The sequence below is a fragment of the Dendroctonus ponderosae genome, unplaced genomic scaffold (genome assembly GCF_020466585.1).
Source record: "Dendroctonus ponderosae isolate FM_Combo_2020 unplaced genomic scaffold, Dpon_F_20191213v2 Dpon_F_20191213_1, whole genome shotgun sequence".
Lineage (NCBI taxonomy): Eukaryota > Metazoa > Arthropoda > Insecta > Coleoptera > Curculionidae > Dendroctonus > Dendroctonus ponderosae.
The window spans coordinates 30,477,339-30,492,450 of NW_026017110.1; the positions used below are offsets into that span (position 1 = coordinate 30,477,339).

Genomic DNA, 15,112 nt, shown 5'->3' on the forward strand with positions numbered 1-15,112 from the left:
ACAAACCGTGCATAAACAAAGCAAACTTTAAAATTTTACGGTTAGTTCGAGCAGAAAGTTTGGGTTTGATAACGGGTTATTGACGTCATGGACCCGAATGGTTAACCCTAAGCTTTGCACGGCTGTCAATTAAGCTTAGCTAAGATGAAATTTTACCTGGCAACATTGCTAAAAGTGACAAATTGGCTTTTGCTCCCGCCTTTTCTTTCCAAAATAACATTTATCTTAGAACTGAATGCGAGGTTGCCGTTACTGCTTACGTCTCAAATATAATTAATTCATAATATATTATTAAAGATCGAGTCATTTGAAAGTAAAAAACGTCTAATATTTATATAAAGAAAAATCTTAGACTCCCAGTTAGAAGCGAACAATGCTATGTTATGAAGAGGAGCTTCAAAACATTTTAGCCAAAAGAGAGCAGGACAAAATCATGTTCGAGTTTCAGTATATACTCTGTAATCTGTGACTGCAACTGCAAAATTATGCAATAACAGTTCTGTTTGAGGTTAGTCTTCAAATCTGTCTGGAATCTGACTTTAGGTTCCACTTAAGCGGCACTTCATCTTCCCCTTAAATTATTTGCCTGTTACGGTTCGCCTTAACTCTAGGTGACAGTGGTGCAAACGAATTCTGTCACGTAACTGTCACTATTATGTTAAGGTGAGCCTTAGGTTTACTGGTGCAAATGGCCGTAAGTTCTTAAACTGCTTTAAATACATAACATGACCTTTGAAATTGAGGGTTTTGTTACAGATAAGGACGAGGTTTTGTTTTCGTTCTAGCAAATGTCTGTTCGTATGTTAACCACTTGGAAAATTGAGTTGGAAGAAGAAATGATATAAGACGATGATATTGATGTTTTAGAAATAATTGATTATGGTTTTCCAAGGAGACAATTACTCCGAACAAATTATTTTGTTGCACTTGACAAAAAGTCTTTTTATAGACGATTTCGTTGAACAAAACCGGGCGTTTTTAAATTGCAAGAAGAAATTGGCCACCTTCTAGAATATCCCAGTATCTAAGATTTCTATGCTTCTTTCTGATTCTGGACATCGCTTTTATATAGTAAAATCGTCAGTAATTTTGTGGTACTTTATTGCTTGATTTTCTCAACAATTAATAACGGTTTTCACCGTTAATAGGTCTTTTCCTAGAAGAAAAATCGTATTCTCATATAATTTTTGGCAAATAGCCGCAATGGATCGCAGTTATATTTTCTCCCTTTAACAGGGATATTTAACACGAACGGCGGCACATTCATTGGAACACCGCGCAAAAGTTGATAACGCGAACACTAGAACACGGTTGCCATATCCATAGGACAAGGTTTATATAGAAACGACTCTTACTCTTGTGGAAAGTGTGTCGCTAAAGTGGCGCGCCCTGGTGGCTGAGAATTAAAGAACTCAAACAAACCTGCATTATGATCCCACTACACTTGCTTATTTTTAATTGTGCCGCAAGGGGCAGCAGATAATAGGGATAAATGACACAACTACACAAAAATACATATAAATATATATATTACTTGTTGTTTATTGTTTATATAAATACTTTTTACAGATAAAAAAATCTTTGAAGCATTTTTAGGAACAACTTTAAAACATACGCCTTTTGTGATAGGAAGCCGTGCATTTTCTAACAGCCTTCAAGACACCAATAAACAGCTACCATCTTCGCAGATTATTGACGATTTATGAAAACAGATAAGGAAAAAGATAATCTGAGGTTTCCGGTAGTACCGGTTTCAGCGGTGAGCAACCCGATGCTATGAACTAGCTCTAATGAGAAAAATATCCTGTTTTCCATTTATTTGTTTCTTAATGAAAATGCCACCTGAATAATAAGCTAAGTGATTTCGACTTACCCAGCAAAACATTCACAAATTACGTATTGGAGAACATGGGGAAACATATCACAATCCAGTATGTGCAGGAAGCATGAGGCACGAATACAACTTATCACAGATTATATCGTCAGAAATGAATAAAATCGGCATAGGCTTTTTCTTTGGATGATAGCGAATAATCAACATCCACAGACATCTTGTCCATGACAAACCCATAAACAACAATGGGGAAGATTTATTTGACATTTGACTTGCGTTATCCCATTCTGTAGCTCTTTATCGTCTGTAGCGCCTCTGGCGACTATGAAATCAGTCGTTCTCGGTTAGGTTTTTAAGTGAGAGTGGCCATATCATTACAAGGTTTAACTAATCCGCCGCTGAATTTTAACGGTGCATACCTGCTGGGTTCTTAAACCGGATTAACTTTTAAACGCGTTTAGTTCATCGCGATTAGGTAGCTTGGCGATGCATACGGCGGTTAATGGCGTCAATTGTTGACGTCTTAATGATGTCAATTGCAAACGTCTTTTTTATGTGAATTTAAATCAAAAATAGTACCAACAATTTTTTTTATCAGGTTTTATATAACATTTACAAAACCTCTATTTCTATAGTTTAAATGTTTTATTAAAAACAATTAGCAAACATCCTTAAAACTATGAATCAGTGGGAACGTAACAAATTTGGCAGTGCACCATTTCCAAAAAAGTGCACCACTTCCAAAAGAAAAAGCCACGCATTTAGTAATAAGCATATCGCAAGTGCGCGCGCAGCCTACTTCCACCAACACTACTAAATTAACGCAGTTCACATCATAGATAAAGACGAGTTCCGGAAGCATATGGAACCTCATCCTGACAAACCAATGGAAATGTTTAAAAGTAAAGTATTTTGAAGTCGCTTTATACTTTCACTAATTCCTAAGCCATCGTCAAAGTAGCTTTCAAATTGCCTGTTAGTTTTGTCAACTAAATGTAATTATTTAAGTGATCCATAAGTGTTTACATTATGATTATGATTTATTTTCATTTTAACAACTCCTTGTAAAGGTACTTCATTTTTCAAAAAATTATCGTTCTTATTTGTGCTAGTATTACATTTTTTAATTTCAATGTCTATACTGACAGAACAGTATATTAGTCTATTGGAATTATTTTTAGTTTTTTTTATTTGTCTCGAAATGCTGGCACACAAAATACTTGTGATATATTAATCTAAGATAATAATATTATTATTACGCATGTATAATTAATTTATATTCAACTTTAAATTATTACCTTTGAGGATTATAATATATCATACCATTTTTTATAATCCAGTTAGTGTTTCTATATTCAGAGCACTCTTGAAGCCACTCTTTAACATCTACTTCTGTTACAAAGTTACACTATTAACTCTGAATCACTTCCAGAATCCGCGGATTTAAGAAAATATTTTTTTTGATAAAATCATCTTGAATATTTCTTAAATGTAGATAAAGGTCGTGGTAAACACTTTAATAATGTTGTGTGAGTTGATTGGTACTTCCACCCTTCAATAACAAAATCGTTGGTAACATAACAATCAGCTAAATACCAAATAAGCGAATATAAATAATTGATAATGCATTTTTTTTAAATAGATAGAGGAACCAATACCAGAGAGTAATTGGTCTTTGCCAATATTGCAAAAATAAATAAGTAAATAACATTCGAGGTTTGGTTATGGTAGTTCCGCCGTTCTTATTGCTTACTTGACGTCGCAGGGACAGCCAATCACAGGAGACTATTTTCGGTCTATTCTGTAACGCTGAGGAAAGTACAATACGCTTACTGTTGATCAAAATTGTTGATTCGCTTCTTTCCAAACTATAAATATTAAAAAACCACAAGATCACTAGCAAAATCAAGTTACTACACGTGTTCTGCAAACAATAAAATAAAACCAGAGACAAGTGTATTTGTCTCTGATGCAACTATGCAACTGCTATTGACAGTGATGACTAACCTGACTAACGTCCGCCATAGATAAAGACAAGTACGCCAGCCACAAGGCGGGTTGTATTTTTTCCCGGCACCAACGGGCCTCTATCATTTGTCCACCGAACTAATTTTGTGGTCACGGCGTTTTCCATTGAGTTGTCAGGGAGGTGTGCTCTATGTTAGTGATGCCGTAATGACATTAGATGTGGTGCGGTAAATCAGGTTTTTAGTCAAAACACTGAACCTTTTTCGTCGGTATTTTTGGATTTTACGATTTTGTGTGCCTTTAACGTATTTGAGATCTGTGTAAAGACAATTTATTGGTGTGGTATATGGTTTGTACCATCTGAAATAGTTTAGGTAGGATCTTTAGCGTAGCTTCTCGGAAACATCGATTTAACTTTATCATTTTTAGGTTAAAGTTCAGCAATTCCATAGCAATAGAAAGAAAATTGGGCTACAGATTTTTCGTTTTTCTCCTAAACGTAAGAACAATACAATATTGAAGTATTATTTAAATATATTTACAAAAACAACGCGTTTCAGAGTATTAAAACAGTGAAGTGCTGTGCTCCAGACCGCAATTATTATACTATGTTTATTAACCCATTAGGCACTGAATTGAATTGGACTAAATGAGTCTTCTTCTTAGACAGTGTCCAGGGAGAGGCCTGCGGTCACTGTGAAATTTGTTGGAGCAAGAAACCCGGACAGTGGCATTCTTGCTTTACCGGGCATTATCCAGAAACTTTGTTGTAAAGTTCCGGAAATGCTCCAGCAGGTCTTCTGTGTTCAGGTCTCTTTGCAGGGTGGTATTTCTGACAAAGTACGGGGCCTTGGCTGCTATTCTTAAGATCTTGTTTTGAATTACCGCCACCTTCTTCTTTTGCGTGATGCAGGCCGTGGATCATGCAGTTGATCCATAGGTCCGCACCGGACGGATTAGCTGTTTGTAAGCTCTGACCTTTGTTCTCAGGTAGAGCTTACCTGTCAGCAGAGGATAGTAGGCCTGGAGCAGGTATCTTGCCTTCGCTGTTGTGGCTGTCATCTGGTCGTGCCATACCAGTCGCTTGTCGTAGATAAGTCCAAGATAGGTTACCTTGGACCTCCAGGGCAGCCGCTGTCCTGCAAGCTCTAGTATGGCTGGCGGCGTCTTGGAGCCCCTGGTGAAGAAAATGGCTTGCGTTTTCTCCGGGTTAAACTGCATTTTCCAGTTCCTGCTCCATTGCTGGACCTGGCCGAGATGTCTTTGGAGTCTAGTGGTTATATTAGCTCCTTTCCCTGCGGCAGTGAGTGCTACATCGTCTGCATATATGTAGCACTTTGTATTGGCGTTGGTTGGAAAGTCTGCCATGTATATGTTGAAGAGAGTAGGGCCCAACACTGATCCTAAGACTGGTTCAACTACTGGATCCCCAGTCGTATTTATGCGGTCCGGCCGTGTGAGCTCATGCGTGGGGAGTGAGCGGGGCTTCAAATGTTTTGGCGCACACACTGTTTGCAGCAAAAGGCGTTTCCAATCTGGATTAAGGGCCGTTACTTCTTCTTTCCTATTAAAATTGTTGTCATGTTTAAAGATCTCAATGGCCTCTCTGGTTAGTCTCGGGTAATACCGTTGAGATTGATGCAAAATGTCCACTTCATCGAAACATATTTGGTGATCGTCTAGAAGTGCGTGCTTCGCTACTGCTGATTGTTCTGTTTGTCCTAATCTGCACCTTTTTTTTATGCCCTGTGATCCTAGTGTTTACACTACGTTTTGTGGTGCCGATATATGCTCCGCCACAACTGCATGGAACTCTGTAGACTCCTGAGGCCCAATTCTCGAAACTGGGAACGGCGTTCACATGAGAAAGAAGGACGTGGTTCTCTCGTGAAGCGAATATTAGTATTCTTGAACGCAATCGAGTGATCCCATGACGCAACGGCAGTAGAATAAGCTCCTATTGCCAAATCTCGAGGGAACGCATCGTTCACCGGTTTTATAACCACACACTACACAGTTTTTCGCGTAGGTACCCGGTTAGAAACGTGGTGTAATTTCGATTCAAACTCGAGTAGTGAATTTCTTAAATTAACTTGACTTTTTACAGTGTTTTTAAAATAATGGGCAATTTAAGAGATTTCCTAACAGGGAGTAGAGCGGGCTTGTAAAGAATTATTCTCAACAATCTTCAAGGGAAGTTTTTGTGTTGGGAATCGTGTCTTGTAGTAGAAACTATTTTGGTATTACTGAATTTACTTGTAGATGTAGAGGAACAAAAAGAAAATCCTCATCATCAAATAACACTTACGGCAAAACAATATTTTTCTAATGGGAACAGAGGTGGTGAATCGAGATAATATAGATCTGAAAACAATATAGAAATAGTAATTGAGTAACCAGTTCAACAATAAATAGATGTAATTGATCATTATAAGAATAAATGAATGAATACAGCCAAATGTATATTCTCTTATATGAAGCATTAACAGTTTTTGAATTTAGAGAGATATTAAAGAAAACCAGTTTAATATTGAGGAAGGTAAATACATTTAAAAATATAATATAAAAAAGGTAAAGTCAATATTATAGAAGATCAATATTCAAATACGGTCGAAGACGCTGCTCTGTGAGAAACACTCCACTGATAAATAATTTAAAACACTAGCACCTAGTAACAGGCACTAATTGCTCATAATTTTGATTTTGAATTCAAACAAACTAACCCAAACTAACCCAAACTAATGGTACCGCAAGATACTTTTCGGCCCAAAAATTCTAGGAATCTTAGAGGGCTCTCGGAAGCTAGAACAAAAGCATCGGCCTCACATGTGTTCTCTTGCAAGTCCGCGGGAGGTGCTCATTCAAACGGTCTTCAATAATATTTCACAAGTTTATGCTGATTTATTCGAGTCTTCTAATATATTTCTGTTCATCTGGTATAACAGCTTTAAGCTTTAGCTGGTATAACATTTTTAATATTTTATTTGCCAATTTTTTGACCGTTAGATAAATCTTCGTCTCTTTACCTTAAATTTGAGTCGAATTTCTCTGATAAAGTTGTTGGCAACAACGCTTTCCGTGAACGCTTCTCACATCGTTTCCTATGCATTCGAGAATACGGTTTTCGAACCATATGAGAAAGGACTGGGACCGTTCACGTTCTCTCGAACTCGAGAATTGGGCACCTGGTGCTGATAAAGGATCCCGTTTGTCCTTGGCCGATCTCAAAGTGTGTTGGATTATTCGAGTTGGTTTAAAAACTTTTTGACTTTGTGTTTCTCCAGTATCCTGCCGATCCTGTCCGTGACTCCATGTATGTATGACAGGCAAGCCCAACCCTTACGCTCATCATGCGTATCTGTTTTCTCCGGACAACCTCCACTGTTTCTTGGTCGAATTGCCCTATTAAACTCGTTCTTGCTGTATCCATTCCATCCAAATGCCCTTTCTTGGTGTTTCAATTCTCTTTCTAACTCAGATGGTTCGCAAATTCTTCTGGCTCTTTCGGTGAGGGTTCTAATGACTCCTTTCTTTTGACTGGGATGATGGTTTGATCCACTGTGCAGGTACCGGTCGGTATGTGTCGGTTTTCTGTACACCGTGAGGTCTAGCTTTCCGTTGGTTTTTCTGGTTAGCAAGACATCTAAAAATGGCGGACGCCCATCCTTCTCCACTTTTATAGTGAACTGTATTTATGGGTTTATTGAGTTGAGGTGCCTCAGGACGTCTTTAAGTTCAACCAAACCATGGCCTCAAACAACGAAAGTGTCATCAACATATCGAAACCAACACTTAGGTTTCCTCGCGGCTGTGTCCAGAGCGTTCATCTCTAATTTCTCCATAAAGTAGTTGGCTATCGCCGAACTAAAGGGGCTGCCCATTGCTACTCCATCCGTATGTTCATAGAATTCGTTTTCCCACTGAGAGTAGGTTGTGGTTAAGCAGTGTTCGAACAGTTTGGCGATGCCTGGTGGAAATTCTCTCTCAATAAATTCCATTGCCTCCCTGATTGGTACCATTGTGAACAACGAAACAACATCAAAACTCACAAGGATTTCTCCGGGAGCTAATGACAACGAGTGCAACCTCTGAGCAAAATGAGATGAGTCCTTTATAAAACTGCCAGTTTTTCCTATTTTGAGCTGTAAAATGTATTTATTTATTTAATTAATTAAACCAGTCTAATACATAATGCATAGCACATAGTAATTACATGTCTAGGCTTATCCTCAGGATACCCAGGCAACCCAAACATCCTACAGAAGTAGTCATCTACTTGTACATAGGACCAGTTATACAATAATAACTACTTAAAACTACTTAAATCTAAGCGTCCAGGATCCAAATCCCGGCTGAGAACAAAAAGAACAAACCAAAAGAACGAAGAACAGTCAACCAGTATTGCCAATACATATTTATGTGATAGTTATGATGTTAAGTTGTTACGTATCCAATTATTTACAATTTTTTTATGATGATTTTTTGCAATGTTCATTGTTTTTAGATTCGGGTTCTTATTTGAGAGAGACTTATATATCTGTATTGCCTTGATACAGTTGTTTTTATTGCTTACAGTTATGGAACGTTTCGGTTGAGTTATAAGTTTATTTCTAGTTCTACTATTGGATGTTTCATATAAACCTTCAAACCTTTTAGTTCATCATAATGATAAATTAGGCATTCATACGCGAATATTTGGTTTAGATTTAGAGGCTTGTCACTTTTTTTATTCACTATTTTTAATATTCTGTGCTGTATCTTCTGTAAAGGGTTAAGATTATTTTTATATGCACCAGCCCCAAGCAATATTTCCATAGCTAATAATACTATGGAAAAATGCATAATATATCATTTTAAGTGTATCCGATCGCAAACATTTTGATAATTTAAATATCATATATATCCAATATTTAGTTTTTTTTTAATACATGTTCAATATGTTTATCCCACCTTAGATTAAAGTCAAAAACGATTCCTAAATATTTGCAATGTTCCACCCTACTCAGCCCAATACCCTGAATGCTGATGCACATATCACTAGGTACACTATCACAATAATTTTCTCTCAATAACTCTTGTTAGATATTTTGCAATATCATAAGTCGGACTTCCAATAGCGCTCACAATGGGTCTCAGTGGTACATCCGATTTATGGATCTTGGGCAGTCCGTAGTGCTTCTGATTTTTTTTTGAGTTTGCCAACTCCTCGGACGGAAATGTCATGTTCTTAATTAATTTGTTGATTGTCCTTAGTATCCGTGCCGTCGGATCTCGTGCCAACTTCTTGTTCGTTGACGGGGTCAAAAGCTCTTTGATTTTGTTCTCGTAGTTCAATGATATCAGTATGTTTAAGTTCAAGTCAAGTTCAGTCAGTTCAATGTACAGTTGCAGTGCCCTTATCAGCTGGCAAAACGAGAATCTCCTTATCCTCGTTGAGCGTTTTCAAAGCTTTTCTTTCTCTGAAGGTGAGGTTGCTCTTCGGAGGCTTTGAACGTTGTAAAATTCGTGTTGTCTCAGCCCTTGTCTGCTCCGCGGTTTGAATAGGCAGCGAACGTATTCCACTCTCTACATTTGCTATGATGTCTTCTACAGGTAGCCTAAACGGTACTATGGCAAAGTTTCCTCCCTTGGTCAGCACGCTTTGTTCGTCGGCAGTAAGTTCTTTGCTGGTCAAGTTAACTACAATCTTCCGTTGGTTCTCCTCGGGTGATGGTCCTGTTTTGCTGGATCGGTGAAACCTTTCCGTAAGTGCATCAAACTTTTTCTTTTGGCGATTGACTGCTGCTGCTTCGGCCACCATCGTCCGTTCAGTTGTTAATCGATCCACCTTTTCCAATAGGTCCAGTGCATTTTGTTGGCTAGTTCTATGTTGACCGGTAAAAGCCTATTGTCAATACGTGCAAGATCTCGGCGGGTCATATATGATGGCTATTTACAAGAACTGCTAAATCTGCTATTTCCTTTTTTAACCTTTCGTTTTTGTTACACATTCGATTATGATTAGTTTTGCTTAAGAATCTAAAGCAATTATCAACCACATTATGCTCATTTTCATACAACGTTTAAGGATGCGATTTAATAATATTATTGTTTATTAATACAACAAAATGAATGTGTTTGCATAGAACATAATTTATATAATGGTCTTGACAACTGCAACTGTACTGATGAACACAAATTTTGCAAAACTCGCAGTCTAACATACAGCACTTATTTAATACATGCGTTTTTTTGTATAACAGTGTAGTGGCTATCATCACTAATTATTGTCCAATTTGCAATATCTACACAACCCAAATTAAATGATGAAGATACAGCAATATTATATCCATGTCTTCTATGATAATTCTGTTTTCCTTGGTATGCTTAATCATTCTGTCCCCAATTTTATCGCGTATACACTTTAAAATAGCATGCAGACCTTTGTCTAACCGTTTGACTGTCACGTAATCGTTCTAAACCAATAAGATTATGGAATGTATGGCTGTTTTTAACGCCTCGTTGTATGGCTTTTAGGTCCAGTTTCGATGAAAATAGTAATAGTTTGCGTTTACAAAATAAACAAGGGCCACTCTTTTCACATCTCGACACTTGTAGCCCCTTTTCACACTTATTAAAGTATCTTCGGTAAAGTCTATCACACTCTTCTCTTCTATTGCCACCGTCAAGATGGCAACCCAAATGGATGAAAATATAAATACTGAAGAGCTCATTTCTGAAATTGAAAACTATCCAGCTATTTGGGACATATCTTGCAGTGACTATAGCAATAAACATTTAAAAAAGAATAGCTGGGAGGCAGTGTTGGTCAAATTTTATCCAGATTTTGCAGAAAAAACTTATGCGGAACAGAATAATATAGGTAAGTTTTATTCATATAAAGATGCTAGAATTAAATGTTATGATACTGAACATAAGATCCTGAGATAATAGCTTTCATATCTTCTTCAGCTGCCAGGGAATCTCGCCTTGCTTACTTACAAAATAATTCGCAAATTTTTCTCTTATATCATTCAATGTACTTCCCCCCTCTTGTTGCATCAGGTTTCATCATATCGCGAAATCCTTCAAAACCATCAATGTATGTTCAAAATTGTAGTCATCTTTTTTTCTAACGAATTTATGTAAAACACAAGACGCTTGTACAATGAACTCAGCAAGATCAACTGTAACGTTTCCCAGCAAACCAAATCTCGTAACACTTACATACATATTATGTAACAAAGTCACACGGAAGCAACAGTTTACGTAAATATCTTTTCACAAACTGATGCACCAACTGTGCATTATGTCCGCCTCAAGCCTCCGCCTAATTTGTGACTTTATGTAGTGTATGTACTTTATGTTATGTAAATAAATTGAATAATATTCACAAACTTTTACATTCTGTGTGACTGACCTCAGGATTAATACAAGGTTAATCAATTGTCTCGCATAAAATTAATTTAAGCGATTTGTTCTAAAAATGCGTAAATACGGAACTTTGTTGAAATAACTGTTCAACACTTGGTTTTACCATTAACTTTTTATTTACCTCCTCTGCCTACTAAGTAGAAACCACTCTGATATTGCAGTTTCGACATAAGATTCGACGGCTCCATGATGCTGTAGTATTACTTATCTGCAGGTGAGAATAAAAATATACAGGGTCCGTCTTTGGGAGCTTACACTAGAAGTATTCGCCAAATAGAAACTACCAGAGTTCTGAAACTTTCAATACAAGGTAATGATGTTGAGGCTAACTCAACTAAAATATTTTCAAGGTGGTACCACTTTCGGTTATACCGGAAGTAGGTACTTACTCGCTTCTTTTAAATGGAATACCCCGTATATTATTACATTTTTGAGTTCTCGGTCGGATTTTTGGTTCATTTTGTTAAATGAAACGGGTACGAAATTTCAACCGTTGTGGAATAATATCCATTTTTCCAAAAAAATTGACAGGTGCAGGCTTGGAAATAATTTGTTGTTCCGCCTATTTGGGTCAATCAATTTCAATATAACTTTAGCTTGGTAGCCAAAGGTGCCATGTCTCAATGTGCAAAAAATAAGTTTTGCATCTTACACAAAAGAAGTTATAGAAAATTAAACTTGACTGTCAAAAAAGCCATATTACCCAACAAATTCAAATGGAAACCCCAATTTTTTCTATTCAGATCGATTTAGTGACAAAAATTAAAGAAATTTTATAAAAAGGTTTATGAGGCTATACGTAACAGTTTCATAGTTATTTTCAATAAACTACCAATTTACTACAATTTTTTATTACTTGTTCAATTTTTAATTACAATAAATGTTCAAAATGTTGTCTGTTAGATGCAAGGCATTGTTGAACACGCCTTGTAACAGATCCATTTGTGACTCTTTGAATCTCTTCAGGGGAAAGAGAGTTAAAGGCATTTCGCACCCGTGCAATGCAATCTTCCTTGGTCGTTAATGGTGTAGCCTAAACAAGATCTTTAATTCGACCCCAAAGATAAAAATCCATGGGCGTAAGGTCAGGTGATCTAGGTGGCCATTGAAAGGGACCGTTATTGGCAAACCAACGAATTTCGTAAAGTTTTATGGAAACGGCATTGGTGTTGTGAGGGTGAAGTTTGGAGTTTCTTGTATTTTTTTTTAAATAGTCTCACAGAAAGAAATGCGTTTTATGAAATCGGCTTCTTTCAAATGTTGAACTAGTTGCAAACAGTACGGTCTAAATTTATGTTTTTTAAGAATCCTCCTGATGGTCGCCGTTGTCAAACCAATCCCAACTTTCGCGTCGTTTATGGAATTATAGGGATATGCACGGAAATACGCTAAAGTAGTTATCTCATTTGGCTAGTTATCAACAGCAGTTTTTCTTCTGGATGCAGAGTATTTAAATGTGCCAAACTGTTCCAAATTTCGAACCAGACGTCTTACAGTATCCGCTGATAGTCGGGGACGCTCTGGATAGCGTTCTATGACATTCTCCGTGAATTAGTATTAAATTTAAATAATCTTGATTAGAAAATCCCAGTCGAGCCATTGCGTCAGATTAACACAAATTTATAAAATTTACTGGAACTGACAACTTTGAATGACAACTGCCTCTCCTGATGTATGTATGTAATCGTGTTTTTTAGCTCAGATATAAAAATTGGTAGTGTATTGAAAATAACTATGAAACTGTTACGTTTAGCCTCATAAACCTTTTTATAAACTTGCCTTAATTTTTGTCACTAAATCGATCTGAATAGAAAAAAATAGGGGTTTCCATTTGAATTTTTTGGGTAATATGCCTTTTTGACAGTCAAGTTTAATTTTCCATAACTTCTTTTTTATAAAAGATGCAAAACTCATTTTTTGCACATTGAGACATGGCACCTTTGGCTACAACAAGCTAAAATTATATTCAAATTGATTGACCTATTAAGGCGGAACAACGAATTATTTCCAAGCCTGTACCTGTCATTTTTTTTGGAAAAATGGATATTATTCCACAACGGTTGAAATTTCGTACCCAGTTCATTTAACAAAATGACCCAAAAATCCGACAGAGTTAGCCCCAACATCGTTACCTTGCATTGGAATTTTCAGAACTCTGGTAATTTTGGTCTGACAAATACTTCTAGTGTAAGCTACCAAAGACGGACCCTGTATGTATTAACAGGATTTAAATCTTCAAATGCAAAATCTGACATTACAAATCTCACCATATAAATGGATACATAGCAATTAAAATTTTGGTAACACTTAGCCCGTCAATTTTGAAACTGTTATTTCCGTGGTCCTTCCACGAACAAGGATTTATCGGCCTCAACAAGGGGCTCGGGAACCGATGCAACGTGAAGTTCAGTCTTGGGTTTCACCAAATCCAAATTACGGCTTTGAAATACAGGTGATTCAAAATTTACGTCATTCGTCTGGAGGTGTTGTCTGGGGGTGTCTCGGGAGTACAGAGAAAATAGTAAAAAAAACTAACCGTTATTGAAAACTCAGATATTTGCAAAAAACTAGATTAGAACGATGGCAACAATGTTTTTCAAGGTAATCTGCATAATTAACATTTTGTAATAATCTCCGGTAACCATGGATAAACATGAAGCAAAGAAAATAAAACAAACAATAACATGCGTTAAGGTTAGGATAACGGTGTCACCTTGCGGTCAATGCTGCGACAAAACAGCCCCCCCAGTGCTGCCATCTTTTTGGGGCAAATGAGTGATATATCTAAATAGGCCACAACTGTCATCCAAAACCACCTGTTAAAGGTTATGTATCATTGATAAAATAAAATACAATTCTGTTGTTAAAACACAAGAAGTATTCCCAAGAGCAAGAAGTCCTGACCGTTTCACTCCAAACATCTTTGTGTCCCAATTACTTTGAGTCTGTGCTCATATTTTGAGCAGCTTTACGTGTTCGGTTAATTAACTGCTGCCGCTGCTGCTGCTGCTGCTGCTGCTGCTGCTGCTGCTGCTCAATTTGAACCGGTGTTCCGAAGATCAGAGATTTAATGTGTTCTAGTGTCCTGTGCATATTACATACATGGTAGGAATGTAGGCCCTTCCTCGGGGGAGTTATCGGGACAATTAAGTATCCGGTGTTGGAGAAAGTGCAGTTGTTCTTCAATGCTTCAAGTACTCCTGGAAGGTTCAGCTGCAATAATCTCCAATACCTGTTCTTCTAGGTCTGGAAACTGAGCACCTTTAGATTGTCCACTATCTGCGTCAATTTCGCGCCACTCGTCTAGTGTTTCGCCCTTTGCTGGTGTAAGTTCTTACAGCTTCTGCTATGTTACTGTGGCATTTTTCCATAACTAATCGCATATTCGCAAATTCGTTGTTGGTTTACATTTTCTGAAAGGAGCTTCAAAATAAGCCACAGTTTGACAAATGCTTGTTATTATTGACAAGGCTGTCTACCTGTAACTATCTGTTAATGACAAAAAACATCATTGCCGCTTTGACTTTTCATCAAAAAATTGTAGGAGAGTACTTTTTTAATATCAGAAATTTTTTTAATTTGACAAAAAGATCGTCATTTTTCTTTTCGAGTGCTTAAGTATTCCAATAGGCTCAAACATGGGACCCTTTCAAAATAATGCTTAATAACAAAGTTGAAATTCAATCTTCAGCTGTTAATATCTTCTTGAAATTTTCGAAAAAAAATCAAAATTTTTTACCATGTACTCTCTAAGTGGGCCCCTATATACGCGAAATATACCCTATATATAAGAAATAACGCCAATTTTGAATCACCCGGTATATATTGCTAGAATCTTTTATTTTCAACTTCTTATTGGAAATTGAAAAACTCGTGTTAGCTAAAATGGCTAAAATA

At 36.9% G+C, this 15,112-nt stretch overlaps 1 protein-coding gene and 1 long non-coding RNA gene across 9 annotated transcripts in view; one reads left to right on the plus strand and one right to left on the minus strand.

The window, feature by feature from the left end:
- Positions 1-1,084: 1,084 nt before the first annotated feature.
- Positions 1,085-3,904, minus strand: LOC125502556. 2 transcript variants are annotated; one of them, XR_007280325.1, is made up of 3 exons: positions 3,842-3,904; positions 1,874-3,702; positions 1,085-1,729 (listed from the first exon to the last, which is right to left on the minus strand). It is a non-coding gene; the product is annotated as an uncharacterized LOC125502556 (long non-coding RNA). The 2 variants fall into 2 exon arrangements; XR_007280324.1 differs by lacking the exon at positions 3,842-3,904 and having other exon boundaries at positions 1,874-3,831.
- A 101-nt stretch (positions 3,905-4,005) lies between these two features.
- LOC109541876 overlaps positions 4,006-15,112 on the plus strand; it is a 14,875-nt gene continuing 3,768 nt past the window's right edge. Inside the window, exons 1-3 of one of the 7 annotated variants that reach the window (XM_048661059.1) lie at positions 4,007-4,176; positions 4,232-4,301; positions 8,024-10,664. In XM_048661059.1, coding sequence (XP_048517016.1) covers positions 10,472-10,664 — 193 coding nt within the window. In that variant the 5' untranslated portion in view covers positions 4,007-4,176; positions 4,232-4,301; positions 8,024-10,471. Of the gene's footprint in view, positions 4,177-4,231; positions 4,302-8,023; positions 10,665-15,112 lie in introns of all 7 variants that reach the window. The other 6 variants (XM_048661057.1, XM_048661058.1, XM_019910870.2 and 3 more) reach the window with 6 other exon arrangements.